Source organism: Artibeus jamaicensis, unplaced genomic scaffold, assembly GCF_021234435.1.
Source record: "Artibeus jamaicensis isolate MK-2021 breed Jamaican fruit bat unplaced genomic scaffold, CSHL_Jam_final scaffold_369, whole genome shotgun sequence".
NCBI lineage: Eukaryota > Metazoa > Chordata > Mammalia > Chiroptera > Phyllostomidae > Artibeus > Artibeus jamaicensis.
Window position 1 is genome coordinate 39023277 of NW_026522042.1, and position 19813 is coordinate 39043089.

Below are 19813 nucleotides of genomic sequence, written 5' to 3' on the forward strand. Positions count from 1 at the left end.
AGTTTACTTTATTGAAGCAGTAAAATTCAAAAATTTTATTGAAAATTTGACCTAAACCTACGTAAAGTGGAGATGATCATATGTTAAGTGAACATTCAGAAAGAATACCCTAAAAACAATATGGAGGGCACTGAAATAATTCTATAACAAATAGAAATTTAAGAGAAGTATTAAAATTATACTTCGCACTGTAAGTATGCACCAATGACATATTTGCAGTTTTAAAATGTGTTTAATCCTTGGATTGCTTACTTCTGATAACCTTACCTATATTATTACTCATTTTCCAGCATAGGAGCACTGTTTTACACAGTTCAGAGCAAAGCAAGACCAAAGTTAATGTTTTCTTCCCCCAGTTTACTTTTATTCCCTCACACGCATGTAATTTAACCAACCTGCTCAGCTAATTGGCCACAATAAATGGGTCTTAGACCTGTGACAAGTCAGTGTGTGGATGATGCGGTGGGGACCCTGACAGGTGTGGCTGGTCTCACAGGAGCTACAGGCAGACCGATGCCCGGCATCTCTCAGCAAAGGAAATGTAAAGGAAAACTGCCATGAGTGATGAGTGCACATCACGGTTTGAGCCAGAAAGAATAAAAATAAATTTTAATAGTCAGTTTGCTAATTCACACTAAAAGATAAATCCTAGAAAGAGTTAATATTTGAAATAAATCAGTGGTTTAGCTGTTGAGCTCATGTTTAATAAAGATTAGTTAATTCTGCATGCACTTTTTAAATATTTGGTATATCATACCTTCATGTAATCTCAGTATAGATTCTTTTCATTTATTAATGTGGAAGATAAGCATATAAGATATAAAAAAGTTTTTGTCATTAATGATTCTTTTAAGTTTAAAATAATTGTGTGGGAAATCTAGATTTCTGACTTTCATTTGACATTTTTAGTTATTTAGTTTTGTGCAAATTAGACATGCTACCATGGGAGAGATCACTGTAGAAAATGTTACTGACTTTACAGAAAGCTATTGACATTTCTGAGGCTTAGGGATAGAAATGAGTTTGATATTGAAGCAGAAAATGCAGCCAGTTGCAGTGATTTTGATTGGCCGATGTTCATTAAGCATCTACTTGGGGGAAAGATAGGGCTGAGCTACATTCAGCCAATAAGCCTTTTTATAATTTAGCATAGTCTTTTTGGTTGTGATTTTTTTTTCAGTATTGTGCAATAAAATGGACTTTTCTTGGCACACGGCTCTATGATTTAAACCCACGTATAGATTCCTGTAACAGCTACCACGATGGGGATACAGTTCCACCACCCCCAAAATCTCCCTTGTGTCTTTGTAATCGTGCCTTGATTATATTGTTACAATCACACCCTTGTCCCGTCCCTGAAACCACTGTTCTGTTCTCCCTTACTTTAGCTTTGCCTTTTTGGTAATGTTAATATAATGGTATAAAATTGGAATCACATTGTATATAACATTTTGAGACTGGCTTCTTTAATGTAGCACAATTGTGATGAGATTCATCTACATTGTTGACTATATCTATAATTCTTTTATTCATTCACATTGTTGAATATGTCTGTAGTTCTCTTTTTATTGCTCATCCATTGGATGAATGAACCACAGTTTATTCATTCAGCTGTTGAAGGACAGGTGGGTTGTTCCAGGTTTGGGGAATTATGAAAACAGTTGCTATACACATCCATGTACAGGTTGTTGTGTAAACCTGTTTTCATTTCTCTAGGGTAAATACTCAGGAGTGGGATTGCTGAATCGTATGGTAAGTGTATATTTAACTTTATAAGAAACTGTCCAATTGTTTTCCAATATGGCTCTTCCATTTTACATTCAGAGCAGCAATGTATGCGAGTTTCATTAGCTGTGCATCCTTGTAAACTGCTGGTGGTCTCAATATTTTATACTTTGTCAATCAATAGATACTATGGTGGTATCACATTATGATTTCAATTTGCATTTCCCTAATGATGTTGAACATTTTTATGTACTTATTTTTCCATTTGTATATATTCTTTTTTTGAAAAAAAAAAGATTTTATTTATTTATCTGCAGAGGGCAAGGGAAGGAGAGAGGGAGAGAAATATCAGTGTATGGTTGCCTCTTGTGCATCCCCTGCTGGGAACTAGCCTGCAACCCAGGCATGTGCCCTGACTGGGAATTGAACTGCGATATTTTGGTTCGTAGTCCTGCACTCAATCCACTTTGCTACACCAGCCAGGGCCATTTGTATATATTCTGTAATGAAGTGTCTTCAAATCTTTTGGTCATTTTTTCTTTTTTATTTATTTTTAACAGTTTATTTTTTATTATATTTTTCCATTAACATTTGTCCCCCTTGTATCCTCTTACACCTCCACATACCCCCTTCCCCCCTCCCCCTGCACTCACCACACTGTCGTCAGTGTCAACAAGTCCTTTGTCCTTTTGGGCCAGTGCCTCTACCCACTAACCCCACCCCCCACCCCCGCCACCCAGAGCTGTCAGCCTGCTGGTCATTTTTGAATTGGATTGTGTTCTCCATGTTGACTTGTAAAAGTTCTTTATATATTTTGGATATAAGTTCTGTATTTGATATGTGATTTGTAAATTTTTTCCTTCTAGTGTATAGCTTCTCTTTATTTTCCTTGACAATTTTCATTTCCTGTAAAGCAAATAGGTTTAGTGTGTTGAAGTCCAACTTCTTATTTTTTAAATGGATCATACTTTTGGTGTCACATTTAAGAACTCCTCCTAACCCTAGATTATGAAGATTTTCTTCTGAAAGTTTTCTAGTTTTACATGGAGAATTGTGGCTTGCATTGAGTTAATTTTTTAAAAGTAAAATGTGAGGTTTAGATCAAGGTTGGCCTATTGTTTTGCACTGAGATGCTTGATTGTTCCAGCACCATTTGTTGAAATCACAGTTCTTTCTCGATTGAAATGGTTTTGCAGCTTTGTCAAAAATCAACTGACTATATATGGGTGGGTCTATTTCTGGACTCTCTATTCCATTCAGTTCATTTTTGTATCTCTTCCTTTGCCAGTAGCCCTTTTTTTTTAAATTGTATCTTTGGAATAATTAATAAAATTAGGGTACTGTGATTCCTGCAACTTTATTGTTCTTTTTCAAAATTGTTTGAATTATTTTAGTTCCTTTGCATTTTCATATAAAGTATGGAATCTGTTTGTATTTATGAAAATTTCTGCTGGGATTTTGGTTGAATTATGGTAAATCTGTATAGATCAACTTGGAGAGAACTGAAGGCTTTACTATGTTGATTTTTCTAATCTGTGTCTCACTTTTTATGTAGGTCTTCTTTTATTTCTTTTATCATTATTTTATAGTTTTCAGCATTATGAAACCATGCACAGTTTATCAGATTTATACCTGAATATTTGTACTTTAATAATGTTGGCAAATGGTGTTGTTTTATTAAATTTTAATTTCAAGTTGTTCATTGATAATATGTAGAAATACAATGGCTTGTTTATTGTTGACCCTATATCCTACAATCTTTGTAATATCACCTACTAGGAATATTAGTTTTTTAGTAGATTCCATTGAATTTTCTACTTTGACAATCATGTCTGCAAATGAAGATAGCCTTACTCATTTCTTTCCAATATCAATTTTTCTTTTTCTTTGTGTTCCAGTGAATTAGCTAGAACATCCTGTACAATTTTGAGTAGAAGTGGAGAGGGCAGACACCTTTGTCTTTTTCCTGATGTTAGGAAGAAGCATTCCGTCTTTCACCGTTAAGTCTGCTCGTTGCAAGTTTTTTGTAGATGTCCTTTATCAGGTTAAGGAAGTTTCCCTCTAGTCCTAGCTAGCTGGAAGTTTTATCATGCATGGATGTTGATTTTGTCAAATGCTTTCTCTGCATCAATTGATATCCTGTATTCTCAATTTTAATATTTATTTTTCAAATATGGAGTCAGTCCTTCATTCCCACAATAAATATCACTTTACTATATTATATTTTTTCTATATATTGCTGAATGCTATTTGCTAGTATTTTTTGAGGGTTTCTCTTTTTCTCCCCTCTGTACATGCAGGATATTGGTCTGAAAATTTCTGTATTCTTATTCTACCTTTGGTTTTGATATCAGGGTGCTGGCCTTATGAAATGAGTGAGGAAATATTCTTTTCTATTTCATAGAAAATATTATGTAACCAAAGACACTGAAATAGAGAACAGGCTGAGAGTGACTAGAGGGGCAAGGGGAAGGAATTTCAGGGAAAAGGGGGAAAGGTTTACAGGAACAAGTACAAAGGACACATGGACAAAAACTAGGGGGTAGAAATGGAAGGGAGGGGGGAGGACTGAGGGGGTTGGCTAGGACGGGAGTAAAAGACAAAACTGTACTTGAACAATAATTAAAATTAAATTAAAATATGGAGAATTGATGTTATTTTTAATATTTGGTAGTGAGATTATCTGAGTTTGAAGATTTTATTTACTAAATATTTATAGGACAGTTCAGGTGATATATTTCATAGGGGGTAAGTTTTGGTTGTTTGTTGATTTTCAGTGAATTAGTTTTTGAAATTATGTGTAGTATGTGTAGTATTATTTATAATACTCCTTTATTATATTGTTAATATCTGTTGGGTCTATAATGGCATCCCATTTTCAATCCTGATAATGGCAGTTAGCATCTTCTCTCTCTCTCTCTCCTTTTTACTTTGCTATAGGTCAGGGGTCCCCAACCCCAAGCCATGGGCCACTATCAGTATTAGTCCAAGGCCTGTTAGGAAACAGGCCACACAGCAGGAGGTGAGAAGCTTCGTCCTGCTCCCCGTCACTGGCATTGCTGCCTGAGCTCCACCCTCCTCAGCACCTCCTTCTTCCTCCCACCTGCCAGCCATGGAAAAATTGTCTTCCATGGTACTGGCACCTGGTGCCAAAAAGGTTGGGGACCACTGCTATGGGTTTATTGATTTTATTGACTCTTCCATATAACGAGCTTTGAGTTTCAATTACTTTTCCTAGTGTTTTCTGTTTTTAGAGTCATTGGTTTCTTCTCTGATCTTTCTTCTGCTTACTTTTTTTCTCTTATAAGAATTTTTATTGTAGAAATTTATGTTTTCAATTAGAAATTTCTTTTTTGTCATCTAAGCATCTAATATGACTACACTAGCTACATCATTTTACTTTTATATTGTATTTTTATTTTAATTTAGTTTAAACTGTTTTCTGATTTTCTTTGAGATTTTCTTTGGCCTATATAGTTTGTCTAGGTAGTCAGTATAATCATTTAAAAAGCCAAAATATCAGTATTTTGAAGAAATTAATATAAAAAATCCATCTTGGGACAAAATATTTTCTCCTCGGAATTAAAAGAAATTAAAGCTGCCACTAGTAGAGTGCATAATATTTTAAATGATTTTATTTAAACATTTTATTCTACTATGTTTGCATTTCTTAACATTGAACCTATTTAATATGAGTAAAAGAAAATGTCTCCTTAAAGCCCAAGAGAAGCTATTGTGAAATGAGAGAAGTTTACCTTGTGTTTTGTGGAGTGATGTGCACGAGAATATAAAATAATTGACCAAATATCATGCTTTGTAATAAATCACTAAGCAATCTACAATTTTATTACATTGTTTTCAGTAAACTAAATGAGGTAAGACTACTCGTATTATTACAAGGGAATGATTTAGGTACTGTATTGAATAGAGGCCAATAAATTATATCAAAGACCTGTTTATTCAGGCTTATCTAGAAAAGATATATATTTTCCACAAAGGCACTAAAATTTCATTTTCGTGGATTTGTACATAGGGATCATTTTCAATTTTTCACAAATTTTAATAGTCCATTTAACCTTTTATCACTGGATTCATCATGTTCAGATCACACACAAATCACATTCCAAATATATATTTGGTTATCTTTTTAAAAGGACTTTGTAAAGGAAAAAGGGCTCATGGACATGGACAGCAGTGTGGTGATTGCTGGGGTGGGGAGGGCGATATAAGGGGACTAAATGGTAATGGAAAAAATATAATAAAGATTAAATCAAAAATAAAAGAAGGCTTTGTACTTCTGAATTGTAATAGTTATCCACATATTGAGAAATTATTCCCTATTTATTCTCTTCATCAAGCATAAAATTAATGATTTATTGAAATGAAAAGCCTCAATAATGAAAATATACCAGTTTAATTAGAATACAGATTTTTACTGATTTTATTAAACACAGAAACAGAATTATAATATGTTCTTTTAGAAAATAAGACAAGAGGGCTTCTAATCAAGATGGCAACATAAGCAAAAATGGCTTGCCTCTTCACACAACCACATCAAAATTACAACTGAAATATAGAACAATCATCACTTGGGGACCTCAGAAGTCGAGCTGAATGGAAGTCTGACAACTACACATTTGAAGATACCACATCCATCCAGACTGGTAGGAGGGGCACAGATGCCTAATGGGCTGGCATTTTATCCACACCCAGATGGATAAAAATTCGGGAGGGATATCTCAGGAGTGAGGAGTCCCAGACCCACACCAGGTTCCCCAGCCCAGGATTCCAGTGCCAGGAAGATAAGTCCCCACAACTTCTGGCTGTAAAAACCAGCAGGGATTGAATTGATGGAGGAGGCTGCTGGAGCCCTCAGTATTTCTTCTTGGGGAACCTGCACACAGACTCATTTACTCAAACTCACTCCCTCTGAGCTCCAGCACCGAGGTGGCAGCTTGAAGGGCACCAGTGACATACAGGGAAACTGAAGTGGCTGGCATGGGGGTGAGCAGAGGCCATTTCCCTTTTGCTGAGCCCTCCCCCGACAGAGCTGGTAGGCTGGTGCCACATCTGAGACTCCATCAACCTGACTAACATTGTGTGACCCACCTTGGAGATCTCCAAAGGCTCTGTCCTGCTCAATTTACAGGCCCACTCAGGCTGCTTTTCCATAAGAATGGCTGGTCTTGGCACCTAAATCCTATCAAGCAAGCAACAGCTGGCTTCAGTGAGTCCCAGCAGCATCCAGATTAGAGTCACAGCCTGGCTTTACCTGGGAATCTCCAAGCCCAGCACAGGTAGCGGCCATCTGAGATTGCTTTACAGCTAAGGCAGGGTGACTCAGGCAAAACACATGTGGAGTCTGATCTTGACCTGCACCACCCAGGAAACTCCAGGGACAGCACACCCAGTGGACAACTACAGACCATGTGGGAGCATCACCGCCCTGCCCCTGCATAGCTGATTGTCCCTGGTAAGTGGAGGTGGGTGGTCAGGGGTCACAGTCAGTCCTTGCAGCTGACTGGCCTGAGTAAATCCTTCCCACTGACCTGACAACAGCAACCAAGACTCAACTACAAGAGGAGGGTGTATTCAGCCCACACAAAGGGCTCACCTTGAGTACCCAGCATGGGTGACAGGGGAGGCTGTGTCACTGGACCCTACAGGACACCTGCTACATTCGGCCACACTACCAAGACACAGAGTCAAAGCAGCTCTACCTAATACATAGAAACAAGCACAGGGAGGCTGCCAAAATGAGGAGGGAAAGAAACATGGCCCAAATGAAAAAATAGATCAAAACTTCAGAAAGAGTTAAATGAAATGGAGATAAGCAGTCTATCAGATGTGGAGTTCAAAACACTGGTTATAAGGATACTCAAAGAACTTACTGAGGACCTCAGCAGCATAAAAAAGACCCAGTCAGAAACAAAGGATACACTGATTGAAATAAAGAACCATTTACAGGGAAACAATAGTAGAATGGGTGAAGCTGAGAATCAAATCAATGATTTGGAATATAAGGAATCAAAAAAACAACCAGAATAACAAGAAAAAAGAATCCAAAACAATGAGAATAGTATAAACAGCCTCTGGGACAACTTTAAGAGGTCCAACATTCACCACATAGGGGAACCAGAAGGAAAAGAGAAAGAGCAAGAAATTGGAAATCTACCTGAAACAATAGTGAAAGAAAACTTGACTAATTTGGTGAAGGAAATAGACATGCAACGCCAGGAAGCTCAGAGTCCGATTATGATGAATGCAAAGAGGCCCACTCCAAGACATACCATTATTAAAAGGCCAAAGGTTAAAGATAAAGAGAGACTCTTAAAAGCAAGAGAAAAGGAGTTAGTTACTGGAAGGTGCCAGATGGGAAGGAGGAGGGGATTATGAAGTACAAAGAGGTAGTTACAGAATAGCCATGAGTAAGTAAACTACAACATAAGAAATAGAGCAGCCAAAGAACTTATATGCATAACCCATGAAGGTGAACAATGGTGGGGGCATTGCCTGAGGGGGTAGGGATTGCTTGGGGGAGGGGGGAAAGGGGCAAAAAGCAGGACAACTGTAATAGCATAATCAATAAAATATAATTAAAAGACAATTGATTGACAGAACATTATGACGTTCAGTCATACAGAGACAGATCATTGTTTCTCTACTTTGTGCCTAATTATTAAGCATGTCACTTTCTTTATTTTATTAACGCAAAAATATTTAAGTCTTGTTCATTCTTGAACAAGATTTATTCAAGGTTGATATTTCTAATTTGCTTTTACCTTCCAGGAAGTTACCATCCAGTAATATATTAATAAAATATAAATATTCAGCCAATTTAAATAAATATAACTAAATGTATTAATTTTATTTTCCTATCATTTCAGATTGATTTCAAATGTAGATAAATTAATAACTGGAGCAAAATTACATGAAATTAATAATGTCTTTACCTTAAGCAATTGTATACATATGAATTTTCTAATGATTAGCAGACTACTCTGTAAACAATAGGTGTATGATCAGAAATTTTTTAAGTAAAAGGTTTTTTAAAAATTTTAGGATAGTTTTAGATTTATAGAAAAGTTGTAAAGCCATTGCAGAGAGTTACATTAGTCCATAACCAGAATCCCCTACCTTACATTAGAACCGTACATTTGTTACAGTTAATGAACCAATATTGACACATTACAAAGCTCATACTTTGTTCATATTTTCTTAGCTTTCACCTGATGTTCTTTCTGTTCCAGGATCCCATCAAGGGAGCCATAGTACCTTGCATTTAGTTGTCACCTTTCATTAGGATCCTCTTGGCTTTGGCAGTTTCTCAGGCTTTCCCTGTTTTTGATGACCTTGACAGTTTTGAAGAATACAGGTTAAATATTTCATGTAATGTCCCTCAGATGAGGCTGTCTGATGGTTTTTATTAGACTGGGGTTGGGGCTGTGTCATGGGTCTCCACAACCACCCCACATTCAGTGGTTCACTGAGAGGTCTCACAGGACTCAGCCTCTAGTCATGCTCACAGCTCTGCTTTATTAGTTTAAGTATAAAAGCCAACATCTGCATAGGGAAAAAGTGGATGGGCAAGGTCTGAAAGAAGTGCAAGCTTCCCAGAGTCCCTTCCCATCGAGTTACATAGAATGGACTCAATTCCTCCAGCAGTGAGTTGTGATAACACACGTGCAGTGCTGTATGCCAGGGAGACTCATCATAGACTCCGTGCCCAGGGTTTTTCTTGGGGGCTGATCATTAGATACTTCTGTCTGGCACATACCAAATTTCCAAACTCCAGAAGAAAGGCAGATATTCAACATAAACCACATTGTGCAGACATTTTAGGCACACTGAGCCACTAATATTAGGATGATGGGAACCCTATAGAAATTCAAGTTGTAAGATGCCAGCTTAGGGCCAACCTGGTAAGTGCAGACAGGCCTACTATCTATTTTATTTTAGCCTAATTTTCAATTACAGCTTTCAGTCAATATTTTTTGTATTAATTTCAGGTGTGCAGCATAGTGGCAAGACAGTCATATGCTTTATAAAGTGATGCCCCTAATATTTCAAGTACCCACTTTGTACAGCACAAAATTATTATGATACAATTGATTGTATTTCTTGAACTGTACTTTACATCCCTGGGACTGTTTTGTAAATTTTAGTCAGTACTTCTCAATTCCTTCACCTTTTTACTTAGCCAACCATACTCCCTCCCCTCTGGCAACCAGAAGTCTATTCTCTGTATCTGTGAGTCTGTTTCTATTTTGTTTGTCATTTATTTTGCTCTTTAGACTCCACACATAAATGAAATCATATAGGATTTGTCTTCCTCTGTCTGACCTATGTCACTTAGCATAATACCTTATAGGTCATCCTTGCTGTCACAAATGGCAAAATCTCATTCTTTTTATGGCCAATGAGTATTCCATTGTGTATATTTACCACAACTTATTTATCCACTTGTCTAATGGGCACATGGGCTGCTTCCAGATCTCGGCTGTTGTACATAATGCTGCAGTGAACATAGAGGTGTACATATTGTTTTGAATTTGTGTTTTGGGTTTCTTCAGATATATACCCAGAACTGAAAATGCTGGGTCATAGAGCAGTTCCAATTTTAATATTTTGAAAAACCTACATAATATTTGTTATACTGGTTGCACCAGTCTTCATTCCTACCAGTCATTCCTTTTTTCCTTATCCTCAGCAACACTTATTTGTTGATTTATTGATGATAGCTATTCTGACAGGTGTAATGTATCTATCTTATTCTGGTTTTAATTTGCATTTATCTGATGATTTGTGACATTCAGAGTCTTTTCATATGTCCTTTGGCCATCTGTATGTTCTCTTTGCAGAAATGCATATTCGGGTACTCTGCCCATTTTTAAAAACTTTAATTTATTGGGGTGACAGTGATTAATAAAACCACACAGGTTTCAAGTGTACTGCTGTATAACACATCATCTGCACACTGCATCATGCACTCACCACCCACTGTCAAGTCTTTTTCTGCTCCCATTTTTCCCCCTTTGCCCTCTTCCACCTGTCTCCACCCACCTTTCCCTCTGGCAATCACCATACTGTTGTCTGTGCTTGTGAGGATTTTTTTTTTGCTTAATCCCTTCACCTTTTTAACCCAGACCTCCAGGCCCCTCCCCTCTGACAGCTGTCAATCTGTTCTGTGTATCTATAAGTCTGTTTCTATTTTGTTTATTAGTTTGTATTGTACATTAGATTTCTCTTGTTAGGAATCTAATGATATTTGTCATTCTCTGACTTACTTATTGCACTTAGCACAATACCCTCTAGGTTCACCCATGCTGTCACAAAAGGTAAGATTTCCCTTTTTATAGCCAAGTAGTATTCCATCGTGTAAATGTACCACAACATTTTTATCTGTTCATCTACTGATGGGCACTTGGGTTGCTTCTAAATCTTAACTATTGTAAATTATGCTGCAGTGAACATTGGGGTGCATATATTCTTTCAAATTTGTGTTTTAGTTTCCTTCGGATATATTCCCAGAAGTAGAATCACTATGTCATAAGACAGTTCAATTATTAATTTTTTGAGGAAACTCCAAACTCTTTTCCACAATGGCTGCACTAATCTGCGTTTCCACCAATAATGCACTAGAGTTCTCTTTTCTCCACATCCATACATCTGTTGGCCATCTTATGTCCTCTTTGGAGAAGTGTTTAATCAGGTCCCTTGCCCATTTTTTAATGGGATTGTTTGGGTGTTTTTGGTGTTGAGTTGTAGAAGTTCTTTATGTATTTTGGAAATCAACCTCTTATCAGATGTATCAGTGGCAAATATGATCTTCCATTCCGTGGGTTATCTATTCATTTTGTTGATGGTTTCCTTTGTTGTACAAAAGCTTTTTAGCTTGATGTGGTCTCATTTATTTATTTTTTTGTTTGCCCAAGGAATAGCTCCTCAGAAAAAATATTGCTATGAGAAATGTCTGAGATTTTACTGTGTTTTCTTCTAGGATTTTTATGGTCTCCAGCAACTGTGCTAAGTATTAAGGATACAATGATGAATAAAATGACTTACATTTAAGACTTTAGTCAATTTTGAGTTTACTTTTTGTGTACGGTATATACAGGTAGTCTAGTTTCTTTTTTTTTTTTGCATGGATCTGTCCAGTTTTCCCACACTATTTACTGGAGAGACTGTCATTACCCCATTGTATTTTCTTGCCTTCTTTGTCAAATATTAATTGACCAAAAGACATGGATTTATTTCTAAGCTCTCAATTCTGTTCCATTGATCTATGTGTCTGTTTTTATGCCAGTACCATGCTATTTTGATTACTATGGCCTTGTAGTATAGTTTGATATCAGGTAGCATGATATCTCACCTTTGTTCTTTTTTTTTTCAAGATTGCTGAGGGTTTTAGGAATCTTTTGTGGTTCCATTTAAGTTTTTAGAATATTTGTTCTAGTGTTCTAGTTATGTGAGATATGCCATTGCTATTTTAATAGGAACTGTTTTCAATATATAGATTGCTTTTGGTAGTTAATGATGTTAATTCTTTCTATTCATGAACATGGTATATGCTTCCACTTATTTGTATCTTCTGCCCATTTTTAAATTGGATTTTTTTTGGTGTTGAGTTTTATGAGTTCTTTATAAATTTTGGATATTTACCCTTTATTGGATATATCAGTAGCAAATATGTTTTCCCATTTACTAGATTGTCCTTTTGTTTTTTTGATATTTCTTTTGCTGTGCAGAAACTTTTTAGTTTGATGTAATCCCATTTGTTTTAAATTTTTGTTTTTTATTTTGTTTCTCTAGCCTGAGGAGATATATCAGAAAATATATTACTAAGAAAAATGTCAGAGATTTTACTGCCTGTTTTTCTTCTAGGTGTTTTATGGTTTTGAGTCTCACATTTAAGTCTTTAATTCATTTTTAGTTTAGTTTTATATATGGTGTAAGAAGGTGGTCTGGTGTCATTTTTTTTGCTTGTATATGTCCAGTTTTCCCAACACTATGTATTGAATAGTATGTCTTTACCCCATTATATATTCTTGCTTCCTTTGTCATATATTAAATGACCAGACAGGTGTGGGTTGATTTTTGCCTTTCTATTCTGTTCCATTGATCTGTATCTGTTCTTATGCCAGTATCATGCTCTTTCATTGGTATAGCCTTGTAGTATAGTTTGATATAAGGTAGTGTGATAACTCCAACTCTGCTCATCCTTCTCAAAATTGCTATGGCTATTAGGGCTCTTTTTGTAGTTTTATATAAGTTTTGGACTATTCTAGTTCTACAAAAAACTCCATTGGTATTTTGCTAGGAATTTCATTAAGTCTATAGATTGCTTTGCGTAGTATAGACATTTTAATAACATTTATTCTTCCTATCCATGAATACAGTATATGCTTCCATTTATTTGTATTTGTATTCAGTATTTTTCTTTAGTGTCTTACAGTTTTTCAAGTACAGATCTTTTACCCCTTGGGGTAAGTTTATTCCTAGGTATTTTATTGTTTTTTTTAAATATCTATTTATTCATTTATCTTAAGAGGGGAAGGAGAGAGGGAGAGAAACATCAATGTATGGTTGCCTCTATTGCATCCCCTGCTGGGAACTGGCCTGCAACCCAGGCATGTGCCCTGGCTGGGAGTAGAACTGCGATCCTCTGGTTCGCAGGCCTGCGCTCAATCCACTGAGCTACACCAGCCAGGGCGGTATTTTATTGTTTTTGATGCAGTTGTAAATAGAATTATTTTACTTAGTTTCCCTTTGACAAGCCAACTATATTAACTCTTTTATTTATATGTTTTGGGGGAAGATCACAGAGGTAAAATGCCATTTCCATCACATTACACACCATATCACAGATGTATACTATTAACATGACTTATCACTTGATGTGAACTGAGGGGTGTTTTGAAACAGCAAAGGTGAAGATAATAATACTTATCACATTTATATATCCCTTGTGTTTTAGTTTCCTATTGCTACTCTGACACATTATCACAAACACAGTAGCTTAAAACCACACAGTTTTATCATTGTATAGTTCTGGAGGTCACAGTCATAAAATGGGTGTTCTGGAGCCAAAATCAAGGTGTTCGCATGGCTGCATTCCTTTTTGAAGTCTAGGGTAGAATCTGTTCCTCGATTTCTCCAGCTTCTAGGGTCTGATCTTATTCTTTAGCTTGTGGCCTCTTTTTAGCAATGAAATCATTCCAACCTCTGCTTTCTTTGTTAGATCTTCTCTTTGACCTATTTAAGGGCCCTTGTGATTATATTAAGCCTACCTAGATAATCCAAGATAATCTTTTCATTTTAAGGTTATTAACTTAATCACAGCTGCAACGTCCCTTTTGCCATGTAAGGTAGCATATTCATAAGCGAGGACATGGACATCTTTGGGGAGCCATTTTTCTGCCTACCACATCTTACTATATGCTGTGGATTTCTCTGAGTTGTCTACTTCATTTAATTCCACAGTATTTTATGAGCTAATTTCTATTATTATCACCATTTACGAATGGAGAAACTGAGAATCCGAGAGGTTAAATAACTTCCCTAGACCCACACATGTAGTACGTGGCAGCTCTAGTTCCCAAAGTCTATGGTTTTTTTAAGATTGATTTTTTAGAGAAAGAGGAAGGGAGGCAGGGGCATCAGTTTACTGTTCCACTTACCATTCCCTGGTTGCTTCTGACCCTGCAACCTTGGTGCATCAGAACGATGCTCCACACCACTGAGCTACCTGCCAGGGCCCAGCATTCATGTTTTTAACCGTTCTTATGCTGCAGCTTCTCAAAAAATGGGTTTGTTATTTTCCCCTCACGTATTGTTCCTTGGTGATTCAGAGAACATTTTAGTATCATATACCTTTATTACTCATCCTTTTCTTCATTTAACTGGTGCACATCAGATAGTTCACTGTTCTCCAGCAACTGTGCTAAGTATGGAGGATACAACCATGAATAGAACATGATCCCTCCCCTCAGGGATATTGGAGTGAATGAGGAAGACACCTGTGAACCTCAGTAAACCTTTCTTATACTGCAGAACTGCCTTATCATAGTGGATCTGGCCAACAGTTTACTTAATTGAGGATTGGTTTGACCACCACCTTGAGATGCAACTAAAAATCCCAGAGCAGTCGCAAAGAAGCAAGTTTGATTCGGAGAGGGAGGGTAGGGAGATTGTGCAGAAGTTGGAAGATTGATGACAGAAAAGAGAAGAGAAATGGTCCGTTGAGGAAGAATTACGATGTGGTGGTCAGACATTTATTTTGATTCTGAGTATACTGTGTAGCTGCTAGAGAGCTACACAGCCTGAGCAGCTCAGGCTGGGCCTTCAGTAGGAGCTCAGTAAATGGTTGCTGAGTGGATAAATTGAACAAATAAACGGTGTATTCAGTGCTTCAGGCGTGGTAAAGGACCTAAGGGTAGCGGCTAACAGTGGTTCTTTACCCTGCCTGGCTGCGAGTTGAAATCCTCTCAGGAGCTCTTAAAAATGCCCTGCTTGGACGCTATCAGATTATGTGTTGGTTGGTTTAGACAAGGCATCACGATGTTCACTTTTATATATTAAATATATATATTTTCAAGTTATTGCAATGTGTAGTCAGGGCTGAGAATTGTTGGAAAGAAGAGAGATCAAGAAAAAGAAATTGAGTGCTTTAGAGCTGAGCTGATGGAGTCCTTGACAGTGATTCATCACCATGAGCAAAGAGAATTCTGGTGGACATAACAGAGGACTGGGAGCTGTGCCCAGGAACCAGGCTAAAAAGGAGCTAGGTGGAAAAGACATGATGTTTTGATCTTACATTTTCTAACAACCTAATATAGCCCCTTGCTTGTAGTAAAAGAGAGTATCCATATTTTATGTCCAAATGTATTTAGGTAGCTTTTCTGAGGTTGGTATTAAGAAAATGAAAGTTTTGGAGCAAGGAGAAGGGTAGGGACAGAATGGAGAGATTTTGGTAGTGAGAGTCATGATAGCAGCCGTTAACAGTTTTTGAGCTTTACTGTATGGCAGGTATAGCACATGGTGTTCTACTTGTATTCCCTGATTTTCCTGAGCTGTCAATGCACTGGAACATGAGGAAGCCCTGATGGCAACAGGGTCTGGGCAGCTGGATAGAACAGGAAGGCGTGGGGGGACGGAGAGGGGGCGGGAAGGCCCTGGGAAGTGGGAGAACACCAAGATGCATGCTGTGCTTTCCAAAATTTCGTGTCAAACCAGCTTGTTTGGCGATGGGAAAAACAGAGTTATCAGTAAGCTAGTCAGCTCCAGCGTGACACAGAAATTTGGAGCTTATCACATAGGACTGAACTTAGTGCTTGCTGTTTGTCAGTCAGAACTAGGCTGTGTCGGGAAGACTGTGCCTGATTTACATTCTAAACCTACACATTTGGCTTCATTTAGCGCATCAACCAAGATGTTCACTGCCCACCTGTTGTCTCCCTCACTGCCCCATTTCTGCCCTTAGGTATTTTTAAAAGCAGGGTTACTAGTTGGCAGTGCCCCCATGTCCTGTTCAAACCTCCTGAAAACTTCTCTGATGCTGAAATGTTATTCTTGCATATTCGTCTCACACCTGGGAACCTCACAATATCAGCTTCCAGGTGCCACCACACTGGGGAGGGAATAGCTGGACTCCCCTCCCTGGCTCTGTATGACCAATTATAACTGCTGTCACTTGGGCTTTCTTTTACAAAGTAATAGTTTATGGTTTAATTTTAGAAGCAATATGACAATGTTAGAGGAAGTATAGAAAACTGAAAGAAAATACATTTACAAATCAGTTGAGTAAAAAACCTGTGGGGAGAGGGAAAATATGATCTGAGGTACTGCATAGGGGACTCCAACTCTATGGGTTGTGTTTTAGTTTGTGCAGTGGGTTGTGTTATCACAGCTGTCATCTTCTGTTTTACTCCATTTTTGTATGTTCCAATATTTTGTTATTCATTGAAAATCAGCTGTAAATCATACTATGCTATAATGTCATTCCCTTTCACTCAGTATTTTTGCTACAAAATCTTCAATCATTCACCTTTATTCTCCTGGGTAAAAAGCTGCAGACATCAACAGATAACATAGGCAGTTATTCTGTAACCCAAGAGGCTTCATTTTTTTTACATATTTTCATATGCTTTTCTAATATTCCATCAAAATAAAATTGAATATTTAATCGTCCATGAGCAAAACTTTCCAGTGAGAAAATACATATTTGTGCTGCACTGGGGTGTGCTCTTCAGCTCTAAAATTCCATGCTCTTTAAGAAACTCCGGGGAGTGCCGGTGCATGAGGGCGACGTGAGTCGTCCTGTTTTCCAACACCAGAGGGCACCACATTTTCTCTCATAGCAAAGCCATTGAAATCATTTCTCTCCATCAAAGTATTTCATGTACTGGGGTAGAATAGGGAATGGCATATTTTTAGTCTCTTGAGAGATTTTTTAAAAAATGAGCTGTGCTTTGTGGAAAAGAGTTTACAAATCATAGTATGGCTTTCTCTTGCTGAGATCAGCTAACACTCTGCCAGAGCTTTTGCTATGCTAAGCTGCCTTTCAAGGGGTATTTATTATATTTGTTGGACTAAAACAGCTGTCTGGGATAATGCTTCAGAATAATTATTCTGAAGGAGCTATTTATATAGATACTGCACCTATTCTGGTTTTCACCTTCAGGTGGCACATGCAGTTTTCTGGAAATAGGCATATCCCCTAAATTCAGGATAAAATCAATGGCAAATCATATGCTACAGAGTAGAGTGTGATGCTACTGGCAGAGGAGAGTAAAATGATGTAAGGTTACGTACTTGAGAAGTCAAAAAAGTCTTTGTATGCATTGCTTGACTAGCCATACTGCATGCCAAAAGTTTCATTTCTATTAGGCAGTAATATTGAGAATATAATGGCTTCCCCTTCACAAGGGCCCCAAAGCATAGAAGAGAAGAGGACATATCTGAGGATTACAGCCTTTGGGGTGATACACTGCATGCATCATTTTCCTTCCATGAAATCACCCTGAGCAGTAAGGAGGGGCAGGGGAAGCTGCCACCCTTTGACATCTTACAGGTACTTACCTTTCTGAATGCTGGTGCATCTGAGAAGTTATACACAGCATCATCACTGTCCTATGGAAAGACTTATGTCCTTATGATTTCCCTTTGCTTCTGCCCATGTACCTTTCTAATTCTACTTCTTTCTCTTTTTACAGAATTATTGTGTATTACAGAGGTAGATAAGATTCTTCTCATTCACACTTTGCATTAGAAGTTGAATCAGAGAGGTGAAAGTGGACATCCCTGTTTTGCTCCTGATCTTAAGTGGAACACTAGTTTTTAGCCATTGAAAATGATGCTGGAAGTGGGTTTGTCATATATGACCTTTATTATGTTTAAGTATGTTCCCTCTAATCCCATTTTGCTGAGGGTTTTTATCATAAATGGGTGTTGGATTTTATCAACTGCTTGATCTGCATCTATTGTTAAGTTTATGTGGTTTTTATCCTTCATTTTGTTTATGTAGTAAACCACATTTACTGATTTGCAAATATTTTTCCAACTTTGCATTCCCGGAATAAATCCCACTTGGTCATGGTGTATGATCTTTTTGATGAACTGCTGTATTCAGTTTGCTAATATTTAGTTGAGGATTTTAGCATTTATGTTCATCGCCTATAATTTTCTTCCTCTATAGTGTCTTAACTAGTTTCAGAATTGGGATAATGCTGACCTTATAAAATGAGTTTGGCAGGCTTCCCTCCTTTTGAATTTTATGAAATAGTTTGAGAAGGAGAGATGTTAGTTCTTCTCAAAATGTTTGGTAAATTTCAGCTTTGAAGGTCCAGAGCTTTTGTTTTTTAGGAGTTTCGTGATTACTTCTTCAATTTCACTAGGTGTTCCCTGTCTATCCAGATTCTCTGATTCTTCTTGATTTCATTTTGGAAGATTCTATGTTTCTAGGAATTTATCCATTTCATCCAGGTTGCCCAGTTTGTTGGCATATAAACATATTAATAATATTTTCATACAATCTCGCATTTATTTTTGGTGTCAGTTATTTCTCCTCTTTCATTTCTGATTTTATTTATTGGAGTCCTCTCTGTTCCTTCTTCATGAGTCTGGCTAAAGATGTGTTGGTCTTGTTTATCTTTTCAAAGAACCACCTCTTGGATTCATTGATCTTTTGTACTGCTTTTTACTTCTCTATTTCTTTTATTTGTGCTCTGATCTTTATCATTTCCTTCCTTCTACTTACTTTGGGCTTTGTTTGTGGTTCTTTATCAAGCTCCTTTAAGTGTGAAGTTAGATTGTTTACTTGAACTTTTTCTTGTTTTTCTAGATAGTCTTGTAATGCTCTGAATTTCTTTGTTATCATTGCTTTTCCAGTGGCCCACAGATTTTGGATTGTTGTGACCTCATTTTCATTTGTTTAAGGTATCTTTTGATTTCTCCCTTGATCTCATTGTTGCCCCATTCATTGTTTAATAACATGTTATTTTGCTTCTATGTGTGTTTTTCAGTGTTGTTCTTGTGATTGATCTCTAGTTTCATAGCATTGTGGTCAGAGAAGATGCTTGATATAATTTCAGTCTTCTTAATAATAATTTATTGAGAATTGTTTTAGATCCCAAAATGTGGTGGATTCTAGAAAATATTCCATGTGCACTTAAAAAACATGTGTATTCTGCTGCTTTGGGATGAAATGCTCTGAAGATATCAATTAAATCCACTTGATATAATGTGTTATTTAAGGCCACTGTCTCCTTTTTGATTTTCTGTCTGGAAGGTCTGTCCATTGAAGTCAATGGATGTTAAAATCCCCAAGTATGACTATATTTACATCGATCTCTCCCTTATGTCCATCAAGATTTGCTTCACATATTTAGGTGCTTCTGCACCTAAATCTTTGTGAATGTAAATGTTTCCTAGGTTTATATCCTCTTGTTGGATCATTCCCTTTATCATTATGTAGAGTCCTTCTTTGTCTCTGACTATAGCCTTGGTTTTAAAGTATTTTGTTGGATATAAGTATTGCTACTCCAGCTTTTTTTCCCATTTTCATGAAATATATTTTTCCAGCCCTTTC

The 19813-nt window shown here is 37.0% G+C and overlaps 1 protein-coding gene across 4 annotated transcripts in view; it reads left to right on the forward strand.

Moving 5' to 3' along the window:
- Nucleotides 1-19813, forward strand: part of RNF180 (ring finger protein 180) — a 159343-nt gene that overhangs the window by 54956 nt on the left and 84574 nt on the right. For 3 of the 4 annotated variants that reach the window (XM_037150814.2, XM_037150815.2, XM_053657432.1), the window contains one exon: nt 1717-1752. The exons of the other annotated variant lie outside the window; for it this stretch is intronic. In XM_037150814.2, the coding sequence (XP_037006709.2) occupies nt 1717-1752 (36 nt within the window). The remainder of the gene's footprint in view (nt 1-1716; nt 1753-19813) is intronic. 4 annotated transcript variants of the gene reach the window in all.